Source organism: Morchella importuna (genome assembly GCF_003444635.1).
Source record: "Morchella importuna strain M04M26 chromosome Unknown Morimp01GS030, whole genome shotgun sequence".
In the NCBI taxonomy this organism is placed as follows: Eukaryota; Fungi; Ascomycota; class Pezizomycetes; order Pezizales; family Morchellaceae; genus Morchella; species Morchella importuna.
In genome coordinates, this window is record NW_025763427.1 from 354,293 (window position 1) to 380,923 (window position 26,631).

The 26,631-nt window shown below is 47.6% G+C and overlaps 7 protein-coding genes across 7 annotated transcripts; 3 read left to right on the forward strand and 4 right to left on the reverse strand.

Moving 5' to 3' along the window:
* Positions 1 to 365: 365 nt before the first annotated feature.
* Positions 366 to 3,093, forward strand: LAJ45_08557 (uncharacterized protein; the record flags this gene model as incomplete). The annotated part of the gene is made up of 7 exons (XM_046118107.1): positions 366 to 417; positions 497 to 529; positions 582 to 729; positions 789 to 949; positions 1,019 to 1,086; positions 1,140 to 1,847; positions 1,915 to 3,093. The coding sequence occupies 7 exons, from the start codon at positions 366 to 368 to the stop codon at positions 3,091 to 3,093; spliced, it is 2,349 nt and encodes a 782-aa protein (XP_045968705.1).
* A 3,297-nt stretch (positions 3,094 to 6,390) lies between these two features.
* LAJ45_08558 (uncharacterized protein) lies at positions 6,391 to 10,159 on the reverse strand (the record flags this gene model as incomplete). The annotated part of the gene is made up of 7 exons (XM_046118108.1): positions 6,391 to 6,661; positions 6,724 to 7,392; positions 7,464 to 8,477; positions 8,555 to 9,239; positions 9,403 to 9,636; positions 9,894 to 10,004; positions 10,063 to 10,159. The coding sequence occupies 7 exons, from the start codon at positions 10,157 to 10,159 to the stop codon at positions 6,391 to 6,393; spliced, it is 3,081 nt and encodes a 1,026-aa protein (XP_045968706.1).
* A 1,482-nt stretch (positions 10,160 to 11,641) lies between these two features.
* On the reverse strand, positions 11,642 to 12,130 carry LAJ45_08559 (uncharacterized protein; the record flags this gene model as incomplete). The annotated part of the gene is made up of 1 exon (XM_046118109.1): positions 11,642 to 12,130. One exon carries the CDS (start codon positions 12,128 to 12,130, stop codon positions 11,642 to 11,644), a length of 489 nt encoding a protein of 162 aa, XP_045968707.1.
* A 3,747-nt stretch (positions 12,131 to 15,877) lies between these two features.
* Positions 15,878 to 17,756, reverse strand: LAJ45_08560 (uncharacterized protein; the record flags this gene model as incomplete). The annotated part of the gene is made up of 3 exons (XM_046118110.1): positions 15,878 to 16,021; positions 16,095 to 17,356; positions 17,429 to 17,756. 3 exons carry the CDS (start codon positions 17,754 to 17,756, stop codon positions 15,878 to 15,880), a joined length of 1,734 nt encoding a protein of 577 aa, XP_045968708.1.
* Positions 17,757 to 18,405: 649 nt separating this feature from the next.
* Positions 18,406 to 18,986, reverse strand: LAJ45_08561 (uncharacterized protein; the record flags this gene model as incomplete). Its single annotated transcript, XM_046118111.1, has 6 exons — positions 18,406 to 18,453; positions 18,521 to 18,584; positions 18,647 to 18,674; positions 18,731 to 18,769; positions 18,848 to 18,904; positions 18,962 to 18,986. 6 exons carry the CDS (start codon positions 18,984 to 18,986, stop codon positions 18,406 to 18,408), a joined length of 261 nt encoding a protein of 86 aa, XP_045968709.1.
* Positions 18,987 to 19,247: 261 nt separating this feature from the next.
* Positions 19,248 to 21,523, forward strand: LAJ45_08562 (uncharacterized protein; the record flags this gene model as incomplete). The annotated part of the gene is made up of 8 exons (XM_046118112.1): positions 19,248 to 19,348; positions 19,412 to 19,795; positions 19,862 to 20,275; positions 20,330 to 20,400; positions 20,468 to 20,551; positions 20,604 to 20,689; positions 20,776 to 20,830; positions 20,895 to 21,523. 8 exons carry the CDS (start codon positions 19,248 to 19,250, stop codon positions 21,521 to 21,523), a joined length of 1,824 nt encoding a protein of 607 aa, XP_045968710.1.
* Positions 21,524 to 22,517: 994 nt separating this feature from the next.
* Positions 22,518 to 24,270, forward strand: LAJ45_08563 (uncharacterized protein; the record flags this gene model as incomplete). Its single annotated transcript, XM_046118113.1, has 5 exons — positions 22,518 to 22,619; positions 22,697 to 23,183; positions 23,241 to 23,781; positions 23,841 to 24,051; positions 24,106 to 24,270. The coding sequence occupies 5 exons, from the start codon at positions 22,518 to 22,520 to the stop codon at positions 24,268 to 24,270; spliced, it is 1,506 nt and encodes a 501-aa protein (XP_045968711.1).
* Positions 24,271 to 26,631: the final 2,361 nt, after the last annotated feature.

A 26,631-nucleotide genomic window follows, 5' to 3' on the forward strand; every position in this document is an offset into this window, starting at 1 on the left:
ATGTGTAATTAACAAAGCTTCTCAGTAAGGGACAAATTAAGAACCCCTAAGTACCGAGCAACGCGAAACATAATCATCCAATTAAACTCAAATAGAAAGTATCCATTCTACGTACATATGTGACTTATGTGAGGTGAGGTTGTTCAGTGGTATTTTTCAGCGATTTATGAAATCCCGGCCAACCCTAACCCTCAAGACAATTTTAACCCATTCGGTTATTTATATGTAGCCGAATCTAGCAATTGAAATAACCATAAGTCTTGGGTCTAGACATAATATATAAGAATTTTCACACGTGTGTAAGTATGTGTATATTAAAATAGGTAGTCCATGGAATTGACTGTTATGACCTGATAAACCCCGCCATGATCTTATCTGATCCTGCATTCTTGGCACGACCTCTAAGCATGTGGCCCTGTAACTTACGTATCCACAAGCCCAATACTTCTGCAGTTTCATATACCTACTTACTTCGTTCAATCTCTCTCTCCTGTAGCCACTGTATCTAGCCCCTTCTCTAGATTTCTTGGTATGTACCTCCCTCATCTCAAATTTCACCTGGTCGCTAACTCTTCACATAGCTATCATGTCGTATAACCCAAACTATGGAGCTAGACCTGGGCCTGGAGGTCCGCCACAAAGAGTCCCAGTTCCGCATCGAGGGACGGCGCCATCCAGAGAGTTTCAGCTCACTAAAAGCCCGAACGATGAATTTATCGTTACTAATTTGTTAACATCCCCCTCCGTACTACGAAACAAAGAGCTGGAGCTGATAGCTGCGGTATTAGTGTCGCTGTTTCACCCCAGGACTTTCAGACCGAGCAATACGTTATCTGCAACGATAAATTTGTGGTTTCAGTAAAACCCAACAACCAGATTCAGCCTGGCTACGCAGGGTTCTCCTCCGTACATAGAGACTGGGCACAATGGAGCTTGACGGAAAGGATCCGTATGGCGCCTTATGATCCGTTTTCTCAGCAAGGTGCTGCATATTTAGGGAGCTTGGATCTGGAGCTAGGCTTTGCATCAAGGAAGATCAGTGATGAGCAATATGATCAAGATGATTTGACGAAACAGTTTTTACGGGTGAGGAGTATCCATCGTTATCAAGAGATTATTATTAAGCAAATGGATTTTAGACCTTTCAAAACCAAGTTTTTGCTCCAGGGCAGCGTCTCGTTATGGACGTCCGCAATATCAAGCTTATAGTAGTCGTCAAAACTGTGCAAGTCATTAGCCTAGGCGATAAAAAGGGAGCTCTGCCCCCAGATGCGCCCACAAGTAGCAACCCATCGGACCGCGGTATTCTCACACCGCATACTTTTATAACCTTCTATAAAGATGCAAGGTCTCCGATTAAGATCAAAGGCTCCAACAAACGCCCTGCTGCCAATGCTATTATCCAACCTAACTTTAAGTTTGAGGACATGGGAATTGGTGGTCTTGATACAGAGTTCTCACAAATTTTCCGTCGTGCATTCGCTTCTAGGATCTTTCCTCCAGGTCTAGTAGACAAGCTTGGTATCCAGCACGTTAAGGGAATAATCTTGTATGGGCCACCCGGAACGGGGAAGACACTTATTGCCAGGCAGATTGGAAAAATGTTGAATGCGAGGGAACCAAAGGTTGTGAATGGTCCTGAAATCCTAAATAAGTTTGTTGGTCAATCGGAGGAGAATATCAGAAAGCTTTTCGCCGATGCAGAGAAGGAGTACAAAGAAAAGGCGGAAGAGAGCGGCTTGCACATTATCATTTTTGATGAATTAGATGCTATCTGTAAACAGAGAGGAAGCAAGAATGATGGGACCGGTGTTGGTGATTCAGTTGTCAACCAGCTTCTTTCTAAGGTTCGAACCCACTTCCTCAACTACCTTCAACTACCTTCCGAGACGAGACATTAATAGATACATCTAGCTCGATGGTGTCGACCAACTGAACAATATTCTTGTTATTGGTATGACTAACCGTCTTGACATGATCGACGAGGCTCTACTCCGTCCAGGCCGTCTCGAGGTTCATATGGAAATTTCTCTACCCGATGAGTTCGGTCGTCGTCAAATATTGAAAATCCACACAAACAAAATGCGCAAAAATAATGTCATTGACCCGGATGTAAACATTGATGAACTAGCAGCAGTTACCAAGAACTTCTCAGGAGCTGAAATTGGGGGTCTTATTAAGAGCGCATCATCATTTGCCTTCAATCGTCATGTCAAAGTTGGTACTGTTGCGGGGATCTCTGAGGATATCGAAAACATGAAAGTCAACCGCCAGGACTTTATGAATGCGCTTGAAGAAGTCCGACCAGCTTTCGGTGTGAGCGAAGAGGAGCTTGATGCATGTATCCAAGGTGGAATCATCCGTTACTCTCAGAATATCGAAAATATACTTGCAGAGGGACAGCTGTTTGTTGAGCAGGTCCGCAAATCAGAAAAGACACCTCTTGTATCAGTTCTCATGCACGGCCCACCTGGCTCTGGAAAAACCGCACTCGCTGCCTCAATTGCTATGGCATCCGAATTTCCATTCATCAAGCTTATTTCCCCGGAGGCCATGGTTGGGTTCAACGAAGCCAGTAAAGTTTCATTCTTATCTAAGATCTTCATGGACGCCTATAAATCCTCCCTCAGTGTCGTGGTGGTCGATAATATCGAGCGTATTCTCGACTGGGTCCCCATTGGACCGCGCTTCTCCAATGCTGTCCTTCAAACCCTCATGGTCCTCTTGCGTAAACAGCCACCCAAGGGCAGGCGACTCCTTATCATTGCCACCACCACTGAACGCTCTGTATTATCACAGATGGACTTATTGACGTCCTTCGATGCAGAAATCGCAGTCCCTAATGTTGCAGATCACCGTGAGCTCACATACATCTTGCGGGAGTTGCAATTCCCAGAACAGGAGCAGATGAAGACTGTAAGGGAATTGGCGGATGCTACTGGAAGGAGGGATTTGAACGTGGGTATCAAGAAGATCCTCATGGGTGTTGAGACAGCCAGGCAGGACGATGATATGTCAGGGAGGTTTGCGAGTGTCATGATTAAGGCTGTAGGAGAGTCGAGCGTTATGGGGGCCCCACCAGGCTCGTATTAGTATAGTTTTTATAAATGATGTCCGGAGAGTGTTTGTGGTTTAAATGGTTTTAGTCTATAGATATACTATACGATATATATATAGCTTGCTCCTAGATCAAACATCAGTACTATATGCCTACTTCATTTTTGTTACCGATTCGGGGGTGTAGCGTGAACACTGGCGGATACTGCCTCGCCAATTGGATGATGTGGTTGGCACTAGGAATGGAGATGTTGGTAGTCTCGCTATCACTTTTCTTGGGACTATTATTGACCTAGGAAATTTAGGTTGATAAGGATGTCTGCATTAATTGCCAATTGCATTCCCACTTTCTCCCGAATATTTAAACAAGACAGTTAGATACTGCTTGGAAACTGTAGTACTGTACCTAGTCCCATATTTTGAGAATGTACTCAACCTCCGAAGTAAACAAGTGGCGGGAAGTAAATTAAAACTACGATATCTCTCGCCTGCGCTTTTTCATACAAATCTAAGAAAACCGATTTTTCTACTTCATCACGAATAGCTCTACGGGGTTAATAAACTTAATAAAATGACACAGATTTCGGTAGACGTGTTCTGCAACACATGATGCAAGATGACACAGTTTGCTGAATAATTACCTAACATATTTTGCTACGGTAATAAAATAAAAAAAGAACAAAAGATACTGCACGGGCTTACCATAGATAAGTGCTCCGTACTATCCCCACCCCTGGTTTGAACTCAAGACCTTTGTCCAAACACTCGGTGTCTAACCCGACGAGCAGTCTAGCCATGTAACCACTAGACCACTCGCCCATGGTAGACACTGCGCTGGAAGTGATAATTGAGCCAGCTTGGCCGCGGTGTGTCAGGATGAAGAACCCCTAACCCTTCAGTGCCAATGCTCAGCCATCCATAATACTTAGTATGTACATCATTCGCTCCGGATCATAGAGAACTGTATCGTCTTGGATCATGTGTTACTATTGTAGAACGCGTCTACTGAAAACAGTGTCATTTTAGAACTTTTCCGTAAATTTAGACGACAAATATTCCGTCTACGATAGGATCTTCGCCGCTGATTTGTAGATATGGGCGCCCCCACGTTTGTAGTCAACTCTCGTGGGGATATTACCTTTCGGGCCCGGCCAGGGATATGGCTCTACAGAACGATAGTCTACGAGAAAAGGTGGGAAGAAAGGACGAAAAAAGGTGAACAGCTATACCGCCATTAGATACTTACCTAGTTGATTAGACCTTCTAAGGTCTCGATCTCGTACGTACAGAATCCAAGAAAGACTATACACCTTCATAGAGAGAACAAAGAGCTAAAGAGACAGCGAGATCACTATCAATCCCTCGGACCGCGCCCAGAAATTGATAGTGGTCTCTGCACCCTCTGCTAGGAGAGTGCAGAAGAAAAAAAAGGGGGGAGGGGGAGCAGCGATCGGAGCCACCTAACACAACTCAGGTCCCTCCTGGTCCCCAGGCCGAAGCCCAAGGACTAGAAGAGGCCGAGAAAAGAGAAGAGTGACCTAACACAACTCGGCCCCTCCCAGTTCTTTAACCGGAACTGAGACACTGGGAGATGCCAAAGAAACGTCCTAACGTAACTCAGCCCCTTCTGGATGCTTGGGGGGGGGACCCAGCAGCCAGAAAAGGCTGAAGAATTAAACGGCTCCCTTCTGTGTGGGCAGCGCAAGTCCACCCTCTCTGGGACTTGCGCTGTCCGCACAAGGGGGGTAGGTAGGGGCAAAAAGAGAGAGAGAGAGAGAGAGAGTCGACTTAGGGGGAGTTCTTGCCTCGAGGGCTACTCCCCCGTGGGTGGGGGAGAGAGCAGGCTTATATACAGTACGAAAAATGGGAATGTAATAGGTACTGTACCAATACGGAATTGTGCAAAACTTCTGAATTAAATCGGAAACCTAAATATCACACCGTAGCAATACCGCAACAATACCGTAACCCTACGATAGTTTGTCAGATATGGTACTGTACTTTTGGGAGTTGTGCCAAGACTTGATTTTGGCCAACAGGATTGCAGAGACGTAGGGCTGGCTGGCTATAGCCAACACCCCTATGGCTATTTGGACACCTTGCTGGTTTAGCTACAGGGAAAAGGCTTGCTATCTTTTGTTTCGCGTGGGACTTAGCCAGTGGGTCGTTGCCTGCTGTCAGTAGGCGTATATTCTTTACATGTACTTATTTAGCCACCCAGTGCTAACTACGTAGCCACTGCTGTTCAAACTATACATGCAGTCGACTCTCCCTATATATAATGGTACCCCCCTATGAATATGTACTCGCCCTATAAGGTGCCCAGTCTTCAGGCTACTTTTTTTGGTATGTACATGTAGTGTTGAAGGTAAACGTTAGTCTTGTGCCCCAGACTTTTGTCAATCCGAGTGATTGACCATGATCATCATCCCCGTTCCCCCATCCCCCCCTCCCAGCCCTCTCTACAGAAGACCCCATCTTGGTTAAAGGCTTATCTAAATCTAGACACCAGATAACCGACCTACCTCAAGTTCCTGAGCCCCATTTCCTCCTCCTCCGCCCACAGGTAACTAGTACATACATAATTGGAACAACGAACAAAATACCAGGCGCGCCGCTGTGCGCACATCTGCGACTAGCTATGTAGCTAGGCTCCTTGAGGCCGTACCCGCGCGGTGGAATTATGCTAGCAGAGTTAATTATGGCTTATGGCCAAAGTCTTTTAATCATGGCACCGGAACGAAGTACACGGCGTGGTAAGGTATTTACATCACCGAGTGATATTATATGATTCACCCGGCTTGGCCAAACAGACCCGCAACGCGACCGAAGCCAGTAAGTAGCCCCCGCCACAACCCATCACAGCTCGTGAGCACCACACTACTTATGTACATATACCGCAACTCCCGCGATGTCCTGCAGCTCAGGTATGGTTTGAAATTTGAATGGCTTCTTTAATTTAGGATGTATGTATGATTGATTACTTAGTTCTACGAGGCTCTAGACCGACGCCGATTATATTAGGTACTTTTTCCTTTTACTCTACTGAGATACGATACGAAATCACAAATCACTCATGATCCACTGTATGTAGGGGTAGGGTAGGGTACATGTACATTACCACCACCACCTCCTCTAGAATCGAGTGATACTCTATGAATCTCCACCACCCACCACCGCCACCACATGCTCGTCCGCCCGCTCGCTCAAAAAACACAGAAAGAAAGAAAGAAAAGCAGAAGAAAAAAAACCAGTAATAAAAAAAAATAAAAAAGCCACTCCTCTATCCCACTCCCCCCTCTCCTCCCTCCCCTCCCCTCCCACCCGCCCCCACTAACAAACCACACACCCAATCCCATACATCGCCCTCTCCACCTCCTTCTTCACACGATACCAGTCCTCGCGCCTCGTCGCATACTCATACACCTCCTCGACCCTGAAAATCCCGCCAAACCTGGCCGGGTCCGCAATCACCGTCGCCATCTGCCGCGCGTGGCCCGGGTCGATGAGGTAGATCTGCGACAGCTCGCGCAGCGCGTTGAAGTATGCGTCGAGCGCCTTAATCTTAAGTGTCGTAATGTAGGCGTGGTAATGATTCATGTCACTAATTTTTTATGCTTCTTATTAGTTTGTATATGAGGGGGAGGGAGGGGGAGGGAGAGAGACCTGATGAGCTTGATGGCCCCATCGACACTGATGCGCTGCCGCTTGATATGTTTACACAGCGAGGCAAACAGCCGCACGCCAACCTCCTGGTTAAACACATCAAGCACATTCTTATCCGTGCTGCCCACCAGCAGCTTCGTATGCCCACTGACCACCTCCACCACCTGCACCGCCGTCCTACTCGGGCCAATATCAAAATCCACCATCGCCGCCTCCCCGCCCACACCGCCACCACCACCCACGCCGCCGCCAACGCCGTTCAGCACGCCCGGGTTAAAGTCCGCAGGCTGCTGCGTCGTCGCAAAGATGTGGTCCACCTCGTCCATGAGCACGTCGATGCCCATGTTCAGCCCTGCGGCCACGCGCTCGTCAAGCATCTGCTCGAACCGCTTCTTCTCCTTGGCCGCCGGGTTGAGGAAGTCGTTGCGGTCAGTGAGTTTTCCGGCGACGAGCTCCTGCTCGTAGAAGACGTCGATCATCTGCTGGATTAGGTCGCCGACGTTGACGAGCTCGAGGAAGGTGACTAGTGGCGCGACGCGGTTGTGTTGCGTGACGGTGCGCGGGTCGTAGGCTTTGAGGTGCTCGACGGCCTTGTCGAAGCCGGCCTTGACATGTCGGGGGCCGAGCACCTGTAGCAGCGCGATGAAGATGGCTTCGCATTGTTCTTTGCTGGCGGTGGTGTTAGCTAGCTGTTACAGGTGCACTGAGATGAAGGGAGAGGAGGGAGAGGGGGGTAATACGCTTCCTCACCGGTCTGGCCGCCGCTGCGGGCAAAGAGGGCGGCGCGCTCGAGGCTCTCCTTGGCGTTGTGCACGAGCGATAGTGCGACCTCGAGGCTGAACAGCGAACGGATGCCCTCGAGCCTAGAATTCATGATTGCGGCCTTCGCCGCCAGCTCCGTCGTCGGCGGGGGGCCCACCGTCCCCGCACTCGCCGCCTCCATCGTCGTCGTAGTCCCCGCATACGGGCTCGTCTCCACCGCCGCCGTCGCCGCCTCCGTCTTCGGCGGCAGCACCTGTACACTATTCCGCGCAAACGGCGACGGAATGACCGACACGGGCATGAGGATGACCTTCTTGAATGTCGACAGAAAGTCACGCTTATCCGCCTCCCTGTTGATATTCGACATGAAGAACGACTCCGTTGCGGCGTCGGCATCAAGGATCTTCTTCTCCCAGCGCTCAACCTCCGTCTCGCCGCGCTTGCGGAACCACTCGAGCTCGTCGCTGAGGTACAGGTCGACATGGCTCTCCCACACGCGGCCGACCACGGCGCGCACGTCCTGCGCCCACAGGTCTGTGTCTGCGCTGTAGCCCTTGGTCGGCGTGAGCGTGCGCGCAAAGTTGATGCACTGCGTGTAGATGCCCGCTACCGCCTTGAGGTACATTTCGGTGTCGCGCTCGTGCGCCTCCTCGAGGATGGGCGTGATGTACTCGGCGATGACGTCCTCCGACACCCGCTCGAGGAAGGGCAGCATTACGTTGACATGCGGAGGGAATACACGGTCGATGACGGAGGCCTGCTCGTTGATCACTTTGGAGAGCCGGTCAAAGAAGGTCGCTGAGGGCGCGAGTGAGAATTGCCCCGGTGTCGGCTTGTCGAACGAGTCCATGGGGTTCCCGAGCTTCTCGCGCTCAAACGTGACGGGGTGCTTCTGCACAAATAGCTGCACGCACGCCTGGCCTCCGTTAAGCAATATTAGTACATTAGCATACCGCTTCATGCGGCCGTCTATATCGCCCGACTCGTAGCCGCTATCAAACAATCAGCACCGCTAGACAAACCGAAACCGAAGAAAGGAGAGAAAGAAGAAAAAAAGAAGAAAGCGCACCCTTCAAACTCCCTCAACGCCGCATTCTCAAAGATGCCCGCCATAAGGTTCAACCTCTCCCTGCGCTCCCCAAACCCATACGCCGTATCACTCAGCGCAAACACCCTCATCTGCGCAAGCATCCTCGCCTGTTGCTCGGGATCCCTAAAGATCCTAAACACCACCGGATCCGTATGCGTCTTCGCCTTCGCAAGATCAAAATACAGCGGCGCCAGCGCACCATAAACCCTTCCATACTCCTGCCTCGCAAAGCCCCTCACACTCTTCACACTCGGCAGCACAAGCAGCAGGCTCGCCGGATCCCTCAAACTCGCCCTCTGCAGCGGCGGCAGCTCCGCCTTCAACGGCGCCATCATATCCAGCCCATCACTGACCGGCCTGCGGGCCCTCGTCTCCTCCTCCGTGGCGTCAAAGATGGTCGACGACCGGTCCCCGCCGGCGGCGGCGGTAGCAGCGGAGAGGGCGCTCTCCTGGGCCTTTGCGGCGGCGGCCATGGTGGCGCGGCGGCGCTTCATGGCCTCCTCGAAGCGCTTGCGCGCCTCGGTCTCGTTCCAGACGCCCATCAGGCGCAGCCGGTACACCCAGCGCGTGTCGTCGTAGACCATCTCCTGCATGCGGCGGGAGACGCGGGCGAAGCGCAGCAGGTCGGCCACGGGCAGGTATTCGAGGATTGTGGCGAAGATTTCTGCGAATGGGGAAAAAAAGGGCAATAGAACATCTCAGCATTTTGTGTTTTTTTTTTGTGTATGTGTATTATAAAAAAAGAATTGGGCAGAGCGGGAGAAAGAAGTTTTCAGGGGGGTGGTGTGATTGTAAAAAAAAGAGAGAGAGGAGGAGGAGAGGTCAACCAGCTGGTAATATCGGTTTATTTGAGCTGCCATGTCCGAGCTGGAGCTGTGAGCGGCGGCGCGTCATGGACGGCGGTGGTGGGGCAAGGTCCATCTTTGCGGCCGGGAACGAGGACCTCACGCCGCCTAGTCTGCCCGAGGGCTGTGTACGAGCTGGCATGGCGGGGGACTGCTGTACGGAGAAGCGGGCGGCGGCCATTTGTTGTGTGTTGTGTTGATGGGAGAAGAGAAAATCTGTGTATGTATGTTTTTATTCTTTCGTGAGCTTCCCGGGATTGAGTTGATAGTGGGGGGGAAGGGGGAGAATAGTGGGGGAGATGGTGGTGGGGGTGATGGAGGGGTGGTGGAGGGGGAGTGTAGGGGTGGTGGGATATGTGTCCGTGATAGTGGGGTGGATACGGATGGATATGGTGGTGGTGTATGGTGTATGTAGGTGTATGTGAGTGTATGTAGGCAGAGTAAGTATGTGGTAAGGTACTTCTACAACTTACAAGCTTCGACTTCAGGCTGCTGTGAGCTTTCCTTCCAAATCCGCTCTCGACCTGCAGCTGGCTGAGACAGGGGTGACACGGTCACGTGTGCCAAGCCCGTTGATGAAAGGACTACCGAGTGATTGGCCGTGACGATAAATGCTATGGTCGGTCGAGGGGCAACACTTACGGGAGTCTCGGAGATCCAGAGTGGGCAGACAGAATACTCTAGATGGGATTCCCCCCCCCTCCTTTCGCCGCAGACCCCCGCTCTGCTCGGTTCTCATCCCGTAGGTAGGTATGTATGTGAGTTGTAGGCTGATTGATAATCACTCAAGGCGGCTGCGGGTGGATTCGATAAGCTACATACAGTACGAGAAACTGGGGACGCAATAGGTATATACTGTACCAATACGGAACTTCCGAGAATCCTAAACACTATCGTAGGCAATACCGCAACAATACCGTAACGCTACTGGATCCACTCGCTTTTTTTGGTACTGCAGGCTCGGTGGTTCTGGTGAGTTCTGTACGGTGTGGCTCTGTGGGAATGAATGGTGGAGGAGGCATATTACTGACATCATTCGACCAGGTAGTCGAAGGTAGAGCAAGAGTCAGATCTACATGGTGAGAGGTTTTGTGCAGTCCCACGGTGTCCTCTTTAGGGGGGGGGGGGGGTCTTTCTTGAGTGCTGTGTGCCCTAACTACAGGGTTTCTATGGCTGGGCAAGCCAATAGGGCTCCTCCCATACTTCTACAATAATCTTACCGCAAGCTGTACATGTACTCCTCAGACGGGAACACACACACAGCGCCTCCCTCGAGTTACATACAAGCGCTGCCTAGAGTAGAGTCCATGTTTTCTATACATACATGGAAACAACGTACACACAAGCCACAACGGGAAGGGTCTCACATGCTCCCTCCACAGTGGTGGTGGTGCATGTTTCAATCCCAACAAATAAACACTCAAACGCCTTACATGAAAGCACATGATAAACATAAAAATAAAAAAAAGAGGAGAAAAAACAAGTTACATAACACATGCATGTCTCAACCATTAGCTAACGGTCGGATCGCAACCAGCATATTATAGCAGCCTTCCCACACATGCAGAATAATAATACATCATATCAATACACTGGCTTTCGCGATAACAATAATAATATACAGTCGAATAAACGATACCGGCCGGCCAGGCTCTTAAGTTTGTTCTCTTCACGGGACAGATGGCTGACTGGATGGATGGGGGCGCACTTGCAATTGTGCGCCGACCATTCCCAAAGCAGAGTGTGCACAGTGTGCACTGTGCAGCAACTGTAGCCAAACGCCATCTGGATCTGAGAAAGCTTAGCCCATCATCCGAAACGCCAATCATCCCTGCCCGCAATCAATCCCACAACCAAAAATCCTCAAAACGACACGCACAAAGGATACGCGTCTACCAGGACAGCGATCCTTCGAAAATCCCTTTTTTTTTTTTTCTCTCCTTCAATATTGCCCATTAATAATATCTCCCTAGCTCACTCGGAAAGATTAATAAAATAAATAAAAAAAAATAAAAAATGCAAATACTCCTCCCCCCCAGCCAGTCTATGTAGTCATCAAGCTAACCAACCCCTCATTCACCACCCCCGGTCACCCATCATCACTCGCTCGGAAATCGCGGCACCCACGGCCCGAATCCACATCCACATCCCATATCTCGCCTCACTCACACTCACAATCACACCAACCACCCACCATCCACCACACCCACCCCCCCCCCCCTTAATTATCGCCGCTATTATAAACGATAATCCTCACAACCTCTGGTCTCGTGTTATGGTCAACCAGCACGTACCCGCCCACTCTCCACGCGCCATTCAGAAACTTCTGGCATTTCTCCACCAGTTTCCCCGCAACCTCTCCAGCCTGCTGGCACGTCACCCAGTGCCCTGGTATCGCACATATCCCTATTGATGCCGTGTCGAGCGTCTTCAGTAGCTTGCACACAGACCCCACCGTGTTGGTTTGCTGGCACCGCTTGCGCCCGCGTGTGAATAGGATTGTGGCAGCGTTGAGTACGTCGCTGGACCATGGCGAGGTGGAGCTCGTCTCGCAGCGCAGCGATATCCGGGCGTGTATTATGGGGTTTAGGTTGTTTATTGGTGGAGGTGTGGTGCTGTCGTCTGAGGTTGAAGTTGCAGGAAAGACAAGAAACAATAATACTGGTAGTAACAGCAGTAGCAGTGAGAAACAGCGGGAAAAGCTGCGCATGGTGAGGGTACTGCTTGGTATTTATTCAAGACCCAGAGTGGGGGGGTGGGAAAAAAGTCTTGGTGAAAGCTGGGCGTGGAGATTGTCGGGTCCTTATATATGCCTGCCCCATCTCCATCCACCTGCACCTTCGATCCCCACAATGCTTGGTATTTAGATCTTTTGAAAGTTCTACACACGCTTCCCCCTAGGCACCCTGGCACCCACTCATTCCCCAGTAATACTAATCACGGCCACTCGGCATCCAAAACAGACCAACAACATGCAGCCACGAACAACTAGAAAAAGAAAAGAAAAAAGCTTGAACGTTCGGCTAGAAGTGTGTCCGACCAGGGTGTGAGGGTTGAAAGAGGGAATCCTGGTAGGTTTGATACCCACTCCCGTCGGGAATTATGCCGAGCGTACAGCGACCGGAATGATCTATGGAAAAACAGGGGGGTGAAATTGTATGGCGAAATATCTATGCACCATATAACTATTTTTTCCATAGATCATTCCTATCGCTGTAGAGTCGCCCGTTGCGTTGTTGCGCCCTCCTCTCCCCGGATATAGCCTACATGTACCCTGGATACTTGGATGTTTTTTGTTTGCATACCTACACCTTCGGTGAGGTTATTGATTCATAGGTAATCACTCGTGTTTTGCGAGTTTTCTTGGCTTGCTGACTGCTATGATCCGGATCGTGACAGCGTGGAATTTTGAATTCTGGATCGAACCTGTACTTTATCGAAGATGTCCTATAAACGTGTGGCAAAATTTTGATGCAGACTTAACTACCTTTTTTATCGCCTACTGCGCACCGCAGATCCCAATTAAAAGACCTAATGATCGAACCCTCAATGATGTATCTGGAACTGACGCCAACTTTGGAGGAAAAGCCTCTCACTACTAGCTATCCAAATGGGAGAATCTTCATAAGAAACAGCTTCTGATATGTCATAGCCATTCCGGTATACGGAGAAAGAAAAGTGTCATAAAAACGAGGGCTTTATTGCACTTATATGGCCTCCGCAAATGCGCCCGCGGGCCACCTTGTGGGATATCTCCTATTCTGCTCTGGCCCAAAATCTCTCCTGTACTTCCCATTCACATACACCGAGTATGTACTTCGACTTCACAGTCGTATCTCATCCCAAGGATAACGGCTCCTGATTGCTTCCTTAATTGGCCTCTGTCTTCTTATAAGTGTTCGGCTCGCCAACTAGCCTAAAAGTACGCCATACTATAGCGGGTATTTCGACATAAGATAGATGATGATTGTATTGGGAGGGTTAATTGCAGGAAATCTCGCTAAATGCTCTACTACCGACCACATCTCTGCCACGACATCACTAGCCTTCATTGTACACATTGCTACAACTAACTCCCCACAAATAGCGTGCCCAACTCCAAGCCAGCAGCCGAAGGAATAAGATGCCATTACCTATGGGGGCACGATTGTCTCAGAAGGGATTGGCACCGTTTCCAGGCTCATGGATAGGGATATATGAGACTTGAGGCATACCTATTAAAGTAGCCGGTTTCAGCACAGATTAGGTCAATATCGACCGTCGATCATGGGCACTTTGATTTCAGAGTGACCGTGCACGTATTAAGAAACCGGAAAAGAAAAAAAACAGATTAGAGCATATCTAGATCACAGCAAGGAAAGTGCCGAAATACCCCCTAAACCTCAAGTTATCGTCCGGAAATACCCTCGGGTCAACACATGCCCTCCCCCCAAGCCACATGTAGCTCAATATCCGAAGCGAAGTTAGCTGCAGGGCTTGATTAGTGACCGACGCCCAGTTGTCAGATCCTGCCATTCAGGTAGTTCCTATCTGTCAATTGTGGAGAGTATGGGAAATGTGCAACAATTAGTACCGACAGCTGGGCGGGTCATACATATATGTACTCTTTCCCCTTCTTATCTATGTTCTAAACACGCCAAAAATGGCCGCCTGCCTACATGACAATTAATTCCTAGTATGGCCATCAACAGCTCGACGTGGAAAAGAAGGAGTGGTTAGTTGATGGTGAATGGGCTAGTGCATTCCCGAGAGCTGACCCTCGGCCTCTAGTTGAGCGAGGAGGGGAGAGGCCGTACCCTGGTCTTGTTCCCAGATTGTTCTGTTGTGCAGAGGATCGTCAACACGGGCTGGGCGCGAGACTGCATGTAGCCGTGCCCTACGCCCTTGAAGTGTGGTTTTACTAGAGGGCCACATCGATATCTCTCGCAATAACTTTATAGTGGCGCTTTAATACCCACCCGTCCGCTAAGCTTCCTTCCATTAGCATCTGTTGGAAAATCCTATTTTACACCACACCACCTACACAAAAATCTTAATTTCGGGTGTTGTTGAGCCGATCATCTAAGGTTGGAGGGGGTATTCATTACAAGGGTGAATTCTGGGTATGCTTAAAACTACATGACATGATTGGCAGGGAAGGAGCTCCTGAGGGGATCCAAAGAGGGAGAACAAAAATAGTCGGCGCTCACGAGCACCTAACTCTCGAGGCCTAAGGCACTATGGTTACACGGAGCTTTATAATCAGTGGCACCGATGCTTTTTTGTGGGAGTTGAACATGAGGTTGCCCAAAAAAAAGAGGGACAGGAGGAGCAGTTTCATTATCTATCACGGATAGACAATAACTCGAATATTCTCTTGGGAAGATCCGTCATATTCCTTGTACATAGTACTCTGGTCTTCCCCGTGTCCCTGAACGTAACAAACAACGTCAAACGAACGAGTTTACAGTTGGTTCCTATAATCGAGTGATAGTTTATGAACCTATTATATACAGTGGGTAAACCAGCGCGAACCCGTACCATTCTCAGGCTCTGTGTTGTCCTTAGGGAAGTTTTTTGAGTCATTTTATTTCTGATTTTAAGATCTATAAAAGCTAGTGACCCGTGATGAGCTGGATCGTAATTATGAATCACAAAAGATCACTCGACCGAGAATTACCACCAAGAAAATGTATAGAGTAGACTTGTGTATGTATCTCTGTGTAGATAGCCCCAGCATATACGAATGTCCAGGGATTTCAAGGTGTGGCAAAAATCAGTTCAAAATTAAAAATAGCAGGGGTCCCCTCATCCTCAATTGCTCATCCAGGGATTCTAACCCAGGTCATTGAACTCGGCGACGGCAACAACAAAGTTTGCTTCTCAAGTTGGACAGGACCATACTCCAGTTGTTGGTGTATAAAATGTAGTTTTAACCCGCAACCCGGAGGCTTGGCACTAAAGACCAAACAATCCCCCGATACCGCGGGTGTTGTGATTATGCCGAACAGGGATTGTTTTTCGTGAAACGATCAGCTATCCATTTCCCCCAAACCAATCCCGTGAATGCTCTGTTCGAGTCAATGGTCAAGATAAAACTACGGTTTGTTGAGCTCATAGGCCATTGTTTACGCTAGAACCAATAGATTTTTCACATTCCCGTGCTCGATATCGATATATCCCCGTGGGAACCCACCCAAACAATGCGTAATCCCACGGAAGTATCATTTACAGTTAAAGTAAAGTAGGGTAGAGCTCAAGAAAAAAATCGATCAAGGTATATATGTACTAGAGGAAATACTTAGTTACACCTCTATACGTGTAATAATGCTGCTGAAGTTGAGGGTAATGCGGATGTAGAAGCACAGAAAGTAAAAAAAGGTTAATAAACATCCGAACCTCCTTTCGTTACAAAGTTTTGACCCCTTAACTAACCCAATTTCACCCTCACATTTACGACCATAGTGTGGAAGCTATTCTACAATCCTTCAAATTCGCCACCTGCATCATCGTCATCAATCTCTCCATCTTGGATCTCCTTGGCCAATTCTCTTTCTCTCTCCCTAGCCTCCTGTGCATTCTTTAGCTCAAGCCTGTGCTGGTTCATTGGGAACCTCATAGCCTATGAGAGAAAAGGTATCATTAGTTGGGTGTTACACTTATTGACACCCTCTTGGGGCAGGAGCGAATCATACCTTGACACTATCGTTATGCAAACTCATGCAGAACATGATCCTCTCGTGGAAAGCTTCCTGTGGTTCTTGAGTGGCATACACATCTAACAACTCTTTGCTTTGCATATAACCTTTCTCGTGGTTCAAGGTTGCTTCGATGACACCGTCCCTAATCGCCTTGGCTACAATGTATTCGGCGCTTTCCTCGCTGTCCAACCTGAGTCGGACACAAATGTCTCGCAAGGAAATCTTGGAGTAACTCAAGCTCATCATACGAATACCGGTCTTGATGACATTCTGGCGGAGGCGAAGGATGAGTGAATATGTTCCATCCTTTTTGAATGTTTCTGCGTGGGTGTTGAGGGTATCAAAAAATGCATCAAGTTCTCCAATGCGAACAGCTTGGACCAGTAAGAAATAGGCGTGGAGAGCCTTCTCAAGCCTTGGTTCGCGGAAAATGGATCGTTCAGGAATATCGCCCATAAGTAGCTCGACAATGATATTCAGTTTGTTGGCAGCCTGGACGAATCCAGCCGCCGCAGCAGTTTGAGGCGCTTTACGGATAGCCCCAACCAACTCATTGTGGGCCGCAGTGTAGTCTAGTTGGATTGCACGAATACGTCCTAGATAATACTGATAGCGGGCAATGAGATTATTTGCAGCAGATTCGGGGAAAACAGTCTTAGAGACAAGATGATCGGCTTGCGTGATATGTGACGTGAGGAGGTAGTTACGTAGAAGAAGTGTGATGAGAGTAGCTTGAGTATCGATGTCTTTGCGTAGTGTGGCAGTCCTAAGAGATGCCAAAAGCTGAGGGCGAATACTGGTTATAGTAGGAGAGGGGAGGAGCTCATGGAAACGAGCATAGTAGAAGTAAACTTTAGCGGCGAGTGAATCTAGGGTCCGGCGATTGAGCAAATGGATCGTCTCAACGAGTTCAGTAGAGAACTTTGCGCCTTCTTCGAGGGATTTCTGGTCCAGAAGGTAGATCTGTGCGAGCAAATGAATGTATATATCGACCTCCGGTAATACATTTCCACTGGCGCCTTCTTTGGAAGTCACTTCGGTACTTTCTACTTCCATAGCTCCGTCGTATTTGATGACCGCCTCTAACCTTCGTACGGACGGGTGTTCCGCGGGGTATGTTTCCTTAATCACCTTTGCAAGGATCTCGGGGGTAAGACGCCGACGGAGTGATGAAATCGTACGGAGAACTCGAAGAGTGAACCGAGCATCAAAAAGAGTGACGGCTCTCTCCAGAAGAGTGAAGTTATCTTTGATTTCTGTATTGATTGTCATGAGCTCATCTTGCCATCCATTACATTTGCACTTAAAATCATAGGAGTTCAATATACCATTAATGGCCACAATTATGGGGTCTTCTTTAGCTTCATCCTTCTTATCATCACCATCATTTCCGGAAGCTTTCCCGTCTTCCATCTCCACATCTCCCCCTGCCCCAACTTTCTTAATAGCTATCGGTTTCTGCGGAGCAGAATCATCCTTCATATCAACGTCCTCAGAATCAAGCTGTTTATCTTCCATCTCCGAACTTCCTGATGCTGATTTCTTAGCCGGGAGCTTCCGAGATGAAGATTTGGCCGGCTGTTTTTGATCGGGTTTCTTGTTATCTTTAGAGTCTTTAGAGCCTCTGTTTGAGCGAAGAGAGCTTTTATCGACCATAATGCAGCCTTGGATGAGATCGCGAGATGTATGCGATGGCTGGAAATTCCTAATGATAGATGGAGGGCGATGGAGTGGGATGGGAGAATAGATTATGAGCTTAGAAGTGTAGAGTTGCTTGGATCCTTGGGAGGTTTTGTGTCGCCGCGCCTATTCACTGCCCGCCGTTATGTCAGCAGTCTCGTTTCTACGTCAGCATGCGTGGACACCAGCCCCTTGTCCCACTTGAAGAAGCATGTATGTACTACTCTGCACCACGAAACCAAAGGGAAATTTAAATGTTTTTTACACAATCCTGGTTACCCAGCTAGTACTTACAATCTAGTTAACTAGCTACTTACAATTCTGGTTATCCAATTATTTATTTTCAACCTCCAGTTCCAAAATTTCCAATAGCTCGAGCTCCCATATGTGCAATTGCGACGACACTGCATATAATACTTTTGCTGCATACACATAATCAACCGAACTATATGTAATTGCAAGGTCCCAACCATTTCTAAATAATTCGCCTTTGTTGGATTCGTGCTTGTATCTGTGTTTTGGCTATAGTCCCCTCGGGAAAACTACCAGAATTATTATTTCTGTTTGACTTTTATACATGATATCGTGAACACCAACGGAAATTGGAACGCCGGGTATTGTTTCTTCAGGAAACAGCAGTAGCTCCGGAGGGGCCGTCACCACCGGGGATTAACTTTCAAAAGATTCGAGTAAGCTTCCGCCAATTTCAATGGGAGGCCTGAAGCTGAGAGGTATCATACCATGCAGATATTATTCCCGTTTAGAAGGATCTTCTTGAGCTTAACCTGTTCGCCATTGCTTTCGCTAAGTGGCGTTATGTTAAAAATAAGAACTTTGTTTTATAAAACGGGTCTATCTCCACTCACTATTCGGTCACATCCTCGAGCACCATATCTGCAGTTGAGGTCAGTCCTATATCAAGCGACCAATATGGATAATAGTAGACTTACTGACGTAATCGTCAAAGCCGACTAAAGTCCCGCTGAATTCTAGATTATCGATTAGAAACATTCCAACACCAACACTGCGGGGTTTGGGGTCGCGGGGACTGGGTTAGGCAATTCTACCTTTTTCGCCTTTCATGACAACCCATATTCTGGAGCCCACACACTTATCAACAAGCTCTATTACAGTATAACAATTAGTTATTTAGAATCTATAGATAAAATCAAGAAACATACCTAGGGGAAGTAGTTGAGAAGCCATAGTTCATGAGGTTTGTGCTCGAATTAGGGCAGACGTACATGGAAGGAACTGCCCCTCGTCCTGGAGTAGGGTAACCTTTGCGATAACACTCTCTAGCCACAACGCTTGATACCACTATCGTGCTTCGCCGCATGATCGTCGCACGAGAGCCTCATCTCGCGCAAATTTCAGACACCCGTCTCCCCGCCTTAGATGTTTCATACCGACTAGTAGAAATATTTCCCACTTTATATTATTTTATATTACAGCTTCAACTCACTCATGCTTCAAAGACGTCGAGCTGGGGCAAAGCACTTGTCAATTCACTGTTCACCGCGACATACACCTTTTGTGGCGCCCTCATCCCCCAAACTACCGACGAAGTACTCTCCCTAATCACAGTCAAATTGTTGCTCATGTCTTCTCTAACCAAACACTGGAAACAGAATACGACACTCGACACTCGCCCACCTACCAATAAAATATGCAATCTCCCAAAGTCTCAAACATAGAATAAACCCTTACGGGTCGAACAAAGGGAATGGAATACTAGCTCTCGGTTGGTTCAAATTCAACGCCTTTACAAACCCCATAAAGGGGCAAGAAGGTACACGACTCTTTTCACATTCTTCTACATGGAATAAAAACTCAAATCAAAATCATACAATCGAGCGGAGGGTTTTCCGTGACAAGCGCTCATTCTCGAGGTTAGGCGCAAATGTATCGCAAAGAAGCATTACAACTTCAAGCAAAGTATCAAGTGAAAAACTAGTTGTTGAAAGGTTTGAGGCGTTGGCGGGAATCATAGAGAACATTCAAGATGAAAAAAGGTTAGCAATAGCTCATGAATGCCTTTCGGTTTTTGAGAAAGCGATTGAAAGTGTCGCTGCGCCTAGGGGACAGGCGGAGCTTCTCTCAGAACCAACTGCTATGCAGCCCGGGGCGACAGTAGAACAGACCACTACCGTCGAGGCCGTCACCGAGACTACCGTAAGCTACCAAACAGAACCGGGCCAAATTCTCCTCGAAAGCCTCGAATTTACTCCGGAACCGGAACCATATGATCCGTTCATGGAGTTTCAAATATTGGAAGAGGAATTGGAACGAAAACAACTTCTAAAAGCCGGCAATGTCAATAAGACTTGGAGTCATCTATTATACCAAAATAAGGAGGCAGAACCCCCTAAGGTACATTATTGCAAGACAGTTGAAGAGGCAAATAACGCAGCGGCACTCTTCCTAAACGATAAATTTATTGGATTTGATTTGGAGTGGGATCCGTGGGCGAAAGTTACTGAAAAATCACCAAGGTACATATTATGATTCACAACCCTGATTAAGACAGTCAATCTTATACCGCATAGATCTCATGTATCTTTAATGCAAATTGCCAACCAGAGTGATATCGCCCTCTTTCATATTTCACTTTTTGACTGTAAGTCATACATATATCTCCCTTTTTTCCTCTCTAATTCTGGATCGATATTTATTTACTACTGAAGGCAAAAAAAATGGATTTATACCCGAAAATCTTCACAAGATCTTAGTCTCTGAGGATATATTAAAGGTCGGTGTTAATATTGGTGGTACGTTACAACATGTGTCCCCCGGGCTTGGCTCTAAAACTTATTGAATTAGGCGATGCTCTAAGAGTGTACAAATATCTCAACATCTCTATGCAAGGGACTTTCGAGCTTAGCGATTATAGGAACTTGTTGAATACAGTTCTGAAAGGGGGGGATATATACCTAAACGATTGATATCCTTAGCAAGCTTGACAGAGGAAGCTTTGCTCCTTCCACTAAGCAAGGGGAAAGTGAGATTTAGCCAATGGAAAAAACCATTGACTAACAAACAAATACAATGTACGTGGGATTGATTATCTTTATGGAGCTTCAACTTCTAATCAGTCAAGCAAAATCTCTGTAGATGCCGCAGCCGATGCCTATGCAGGAGTGCGGATATTCGATGTTTTCCAAACAAGGAGAAGCAGGCTTAAGCCCTGCCCACCCTTACCAAAGCCCCGTGTGCTGAATATACAGGGGCTTGGGGTAAAGAAGACTCGGAAAATATCTAAAACATCAATACCTACAGAAAGCAATGGAGGAAACGAAAACCCCATGGACAAATCGATATTACCCCTCACAAAGAACCTATCGAAAATCGGGGGCGGATTAAACGGACAAAAAAGGTCCAAAGAGGTCGAAGAAGCAGATAAATGGGTGACAAAGTATATGGCACAAGAAGGAACTTTGGTAGCTTCTGGACCACAGCTACGAGCTTACGCGATGTGGCATGAAGGTGGCTGTGGAGTAGAAGAGATATCTAAACTTTGGAGGGACCCACCTCTCAAGTTGCGCACTGTGGCCGACTACATTTTAGAAGCTATCCGCCTGGAGAGTCTACCATATGAGAAAGAAAAAGTTAAAGAGTTGATCACACACGCAGGCCAACTGCTAATTTCCCCTGGGAGAAGAAAGTTGGGCTTAAAAAGTGGATGTAATCAGCAGAGAACGACGTGGTCATTGGCTTACATGGATGATGATGCTACTCTGTAGATTAAAGTAGATACATGTACTCTATGCACGCAATCGCTTGATTGACATTCCAGCTGACTAATACATGTAATAAATAACTTCCTTACTTAGTCAGCTGGAGTAAGTATTGATGTCAGTTCATGAAGGTGAGCAGGCATATATGTGCAAATTCTGCATACGGCATTGTATGCGAAAGCAAGGGGAATTAGTATGTAGATACAAGATTACCACTTATTCAAACTGTATATAGGCAACTGAAAAGATTATGAGGGAACTGCCTACGGTTTACAAGTATGTGTGTACACAGAAGGTAATATATCCGTCTCTAGATATCCGAAGCCAGATATCATTTGCGAAATATTGGGAGTACAGACACTTGATATCGCGGCCAGAGCAACTCCTAAACAAGTAATTCTCAATCTTAAATCCCTTTTGGTGAGTATATCCCATATATGCAGAGAAAGGAGTTAGAGTCGTATCTAAGCGTTGTATCTAAGACTGGAGATTTCCGTGGCTTGCACTGGTTCACGGGCGTCCAAATTACCCCCAATCCAATGCACAATTTAACCTCTCTCCTGAAAGACCATATTTGGATTGGGACAGATTGACTCCAGGTGGCAGATCTGGAGCGGGAGGGAGCACAGGGCAGCGAACATCTCTCTTAAGTCTTGTCAACGCGAAGGAGCAAAAGGAGTTGTCGGTTGTCGTCTTGGCAGGAACCAGTACCCTGTCGGCAACAGTGCACCCAAGACGAAAAGGGCTCCGAGGGCGCGGGCCATTGGTCGACTACCGTTACAATAACACCTGGCAACACGCAAGCCTCAGAGTTGCCCGAACCCCTTTCGCCCAGACTTTTCGTCAGTTACCCCCTTTCCCTAGCATTTAGGACTATCCCACTTAGTGCAATTGACTTCTTTTTATACTTCGTCGACTCCCGCTCCTTCCTTCCATTCTCCCTCATCCAACTCATCCTGCTCATCAACCCCAGTAGCAGGAACTCAATCAATTCTTCACAATGAGTAGCTCCGATGCTGAGGTGAACTTTGAGTTCATAGAAACTCCTCCTGCCAAACCTCCTCTACCTCCATCATCGGAATGCGGTGTAAAAACCACAGCTGTAAGTCAATTGATATCAATTGGGCAATTGTTCCAATTTCGATTCTATCTCTGTTCCAATTGATTAATATTTTATAGTATCCGACAATTCCCAATGCTCCTCTTCCAGCAGACGGTCCCGGGAGTGATACCTTCTCCAACAAGATCCTCTTTGGTGCCCTCTTCATAGTTCCCTTCTATCTCCGTTACAAAGTTGGTGGAGGATGGAAGACATTCATCTTCTTCGCCTTGATCACCTCTCTGCCCATCCTTGTTGCCTACTGGACCGTCGCTTCCCGCTTCTCCCCAAGAAAGACCGAGAAGGTCAAGCTTCCCGGAAAGCCCATTGAACACTACCTTGAGTTCCACAAGAAAGAGGATGCCGCCGTGTACAAGGGAAAGGCCAAGATTGCTATGGAGACCTTCCACGAGAAGTACTTTGAGGGTGATGTCTCGTTCAAGGGTGACTGCTTGGAAATTATGGAATCCCGCCACGACTGGGCCAGCTTTGAGTTCACTATATCTCTTTTCAAGTACTTCTTGCTTGGCATGATCCCGGAAATGCTTGTACACAGCAGGTCTCAGGGTAAGATAAATCCATAAACCACATTCAGTATATAATTATGCTAACTGCTATGCACAGATGAGGAACAGGTCCGTGATCACTACGACCGCGGTGATGACTTCTATGGTTGGTTCTTGGGCCCACGCATGATCTACACCTCCGGAATTATCTCAGATCCTAGCAAGGAAGAGACTCTTGAACAGCTCCAGGACAACAAGCTTAAGATCGTATGTGAGAAGATCAACCTTCAGAAGGGTGAGCGTATGCTCGATCTCGGATGTGGATGGGGAACTCTCTCTCGCTTTGCTTCCAAGAACTACGGAGCCCATGTCACCGGTATCACTCTTGGACGTAACCAGACTGCTTGGGGTAACAACGGACTTCGTCGTGATGGTATTGAGGAATCTCAGTCTCGCATTGTCTGTACCGATTACCGTGATTCCCCTGTCCCCCCCGGAAAGTACAACAAGATCACCTGCTTGGAGATGGCCGAGCACGTCGGTGTTAGACACTTCGGAACTTTCTTGACCCAGGTTTACAACATGCTTGATGACGATGGTATTTTCTTCTTGCAGATTGCTGGATTGAGGAAGAGCTGGCAATATGAGGATCTTATCTGGTAAGTTTTGTTTGTCTAGAATTCAGCTAGTTCTCATTTACTAATCTTTCAACGTTCAGGGGTCTTTTCATGAACAAATATGTCTTCCCCGGTGCCGATGCCTCTACCCCTCTTGGTTGGTTCGTCGATAAGCTTGAAGGAGCTGGTTTTGAGGTTAAGAGCGTCGATACCATTGGAGTCCACTACAGCGCTACTCTCTGGAGGTGGTACAGAAACTGGATGGCAAACCGTGAGAAGGTTGAGGCCAAATACGGCGCCAGATGGTTCAGGGTAAGCCATACCCATCCATCTCTTGATATTTTCCTTCATGCTAATTTCCCCTAGATTTGGGAATTCTTCTTGGCCTACTCCACCATTGTCTCCCGCCAAGGTTCAGCTACCTGCTATCAGATTGTTCTCCACAAGAACATCAACTCGTTCCACCGTGTTGAGGGTATCGCCACCCACCATGGATTGGAAGGCGCCCTTAACGTCAAGAGGGAGTACTAAACGTTCTTGTACGAATTTCTTTTCTAAAAGAATTGGTTTTGGTGTTGAGTTATAAACCGGTGATGTTTGAGAAGGTAGTTCGTGGATAGTAGTGCACTGTTTGTGCCACGACTATGATGAAAAAAAATATATAGACGGTTTGAAATTTGGTATCGGTTTTGTTAGAGATAATCAGGGTTGTGACGGCTTGCTGTCAGACCTTGCGGTAATATTAAAGGTTGTCGGGATTTGGAGCAGTTTTGTTGAGATATATGACACTGTATAAGTAGTTGCGTTTGCTATACAATATCAACGGTTATTGCTCCAAGTCATTACTTTGTTCACAAAAGACGTGATTTTTGTCTTTCGCCAGATTTTCTGAGTCAAACGCTGATGTTGAACGGCCATGGCCAACCCTCCGAGCATCTATCGACACTATCGTTGCTCAATTCCATATCCATATACCGCAAAAACTCGATAAATTGGCTATCTCCGGCCAGGGACTATCTCCTTAACGATTGGTTGAAGGGCATAGATCAGGTCCGCTTATAGTAATTTTGATCTCATATGCACAGCCAATTTCTCGAGTTATAGCGGTATGAGGGTCTCTTGCTGCGAGTGAAAGCTGATTGGCGCGGTGATCCGTGTTGCGCAGACTATGTGCGCGTGCTCGATTTGAAGTGAGGGAGAAAGGAGCAGAAGGAGCCCTTTTTATATTTGCCATACGGCCCTCTGCCGGAAGCCGGTCAACCCGGGCCGGTATTTTGCTTGCCGTAAATACCGGCGGTCGGACCAAGTTACGATCAATGGTTAGTTGACTCCCGAACCTCGTGAAAAAGGGTCTGGTTTAGAGCGCGTCATTGGGGGGAAAAAGGGGGGGGGGGGGGGGGGCTAAAGCCAAAACTACACTCTAAATTAAATCTACTAGCTACATGTAGCTATGTATTCAAGTATGATCCCCCGTCCCTGGATAAAAAACTTTAAAGGTCTCATCACTAAAGCCGTGATCTTGGACCAAGCCAAGCCTGTTCTGGGCGGCCATGGATGTGTAATTTGAGGCACTGGGTAATTACATAAATGGACGGGATTATTGAAAGGCAAAGAGGTTTAGTTACGCACTCATCCAAGTCCGGTATGGAATGCCGTTCTATTCATCTTTAGTCATAGCAACGACACCATCATCACCACATATCCCGGAAACTGTCATAATGGTGGGGCAGAGTAATCACGAGTGATATCCTATGACCCAAGCGGGTTAGCAGAATTTTGCGGGTGGTAGTGGGATAGCTATAATCATGTATGGAAAATCATACCTGATAGCTTTACCATGCTATAATAGGCTTATGAGGCTATGGTGAAACTCCGTCACCTTCGATAAAATATACAGCAGTTTTGACTTTACTCACTGGCCCAACATGTACACCGGAAGGTATTCTAATACCGGTAAAGGATACTTCATCGGGACATTACACAACGTCTTCCGAGCTAAAGGCACAGTTGCTTGGATAGTGGGCGTCGGAAGGTTGGCGGGAAACTTCTCTCTAGGTGCAGGTCATCAACCAACCAACCCGAACAAATATATGCGAGTGATCTTCTATGACTAAACCGCTAAGTTTCCTAATCATTTTTAACTCGAATTGATTCATCCTGTACATCACTAGCACCATCAGTATAAGAGCATTAGAAATTCCTTGGGAGAATGCACAACTCCAAATAACGGCGGGTTACAAAAAGTCAAGGCATCCTATGATGTTGCGGTGTCAATACACCAACATAAACTCAACGTCTTTTTATATTACACTAGGTGTGGTAAATAGATGTAGTCGTGCCGATAGATTGCCATGGCACGGTCAGGTGTCGCCCTAGCTCGCTTTGCCCTTGCTCTTCCTTAAATTGCGTTGAAGAGCTATTTTTTTTTTTTTTTTGTTTAATTCATACTCGCATGCAACCTTTCAGTTATGGCGGAGCACTCAATCTACAGTACAAGTACAGGGTTTCACCCTTTATGCCTACTAGTCGCTCCTTTCAGCAGGATGTGGAATACCCAACCGGCTCAAGGCCAGCACTCGTACCTAGCCACACTCCATCACCAGTCCGCATGCCCCATTTGGGCGCCGGGTACATGGAAAACTCTCCCCAGGAGCAGAAACCATCCCACATGCCAAGCCAGGAAAAGAACCCACGATTAATATCCCCTGGGTCACCGCCCCTACAGGATTCGAACCTGCGACCTCGTCCACCCTCGGAAAATTTCCTCATCGGGAGAACTGCGTTGAAGAGCTAGAGTTTTGCTTGAATGTCTCGGTCTCCAAATATTAGACAATCTTGCAACTCGGGATGAATACTAATTCGAAATATATATGGAGTATCTCAACAGCATGC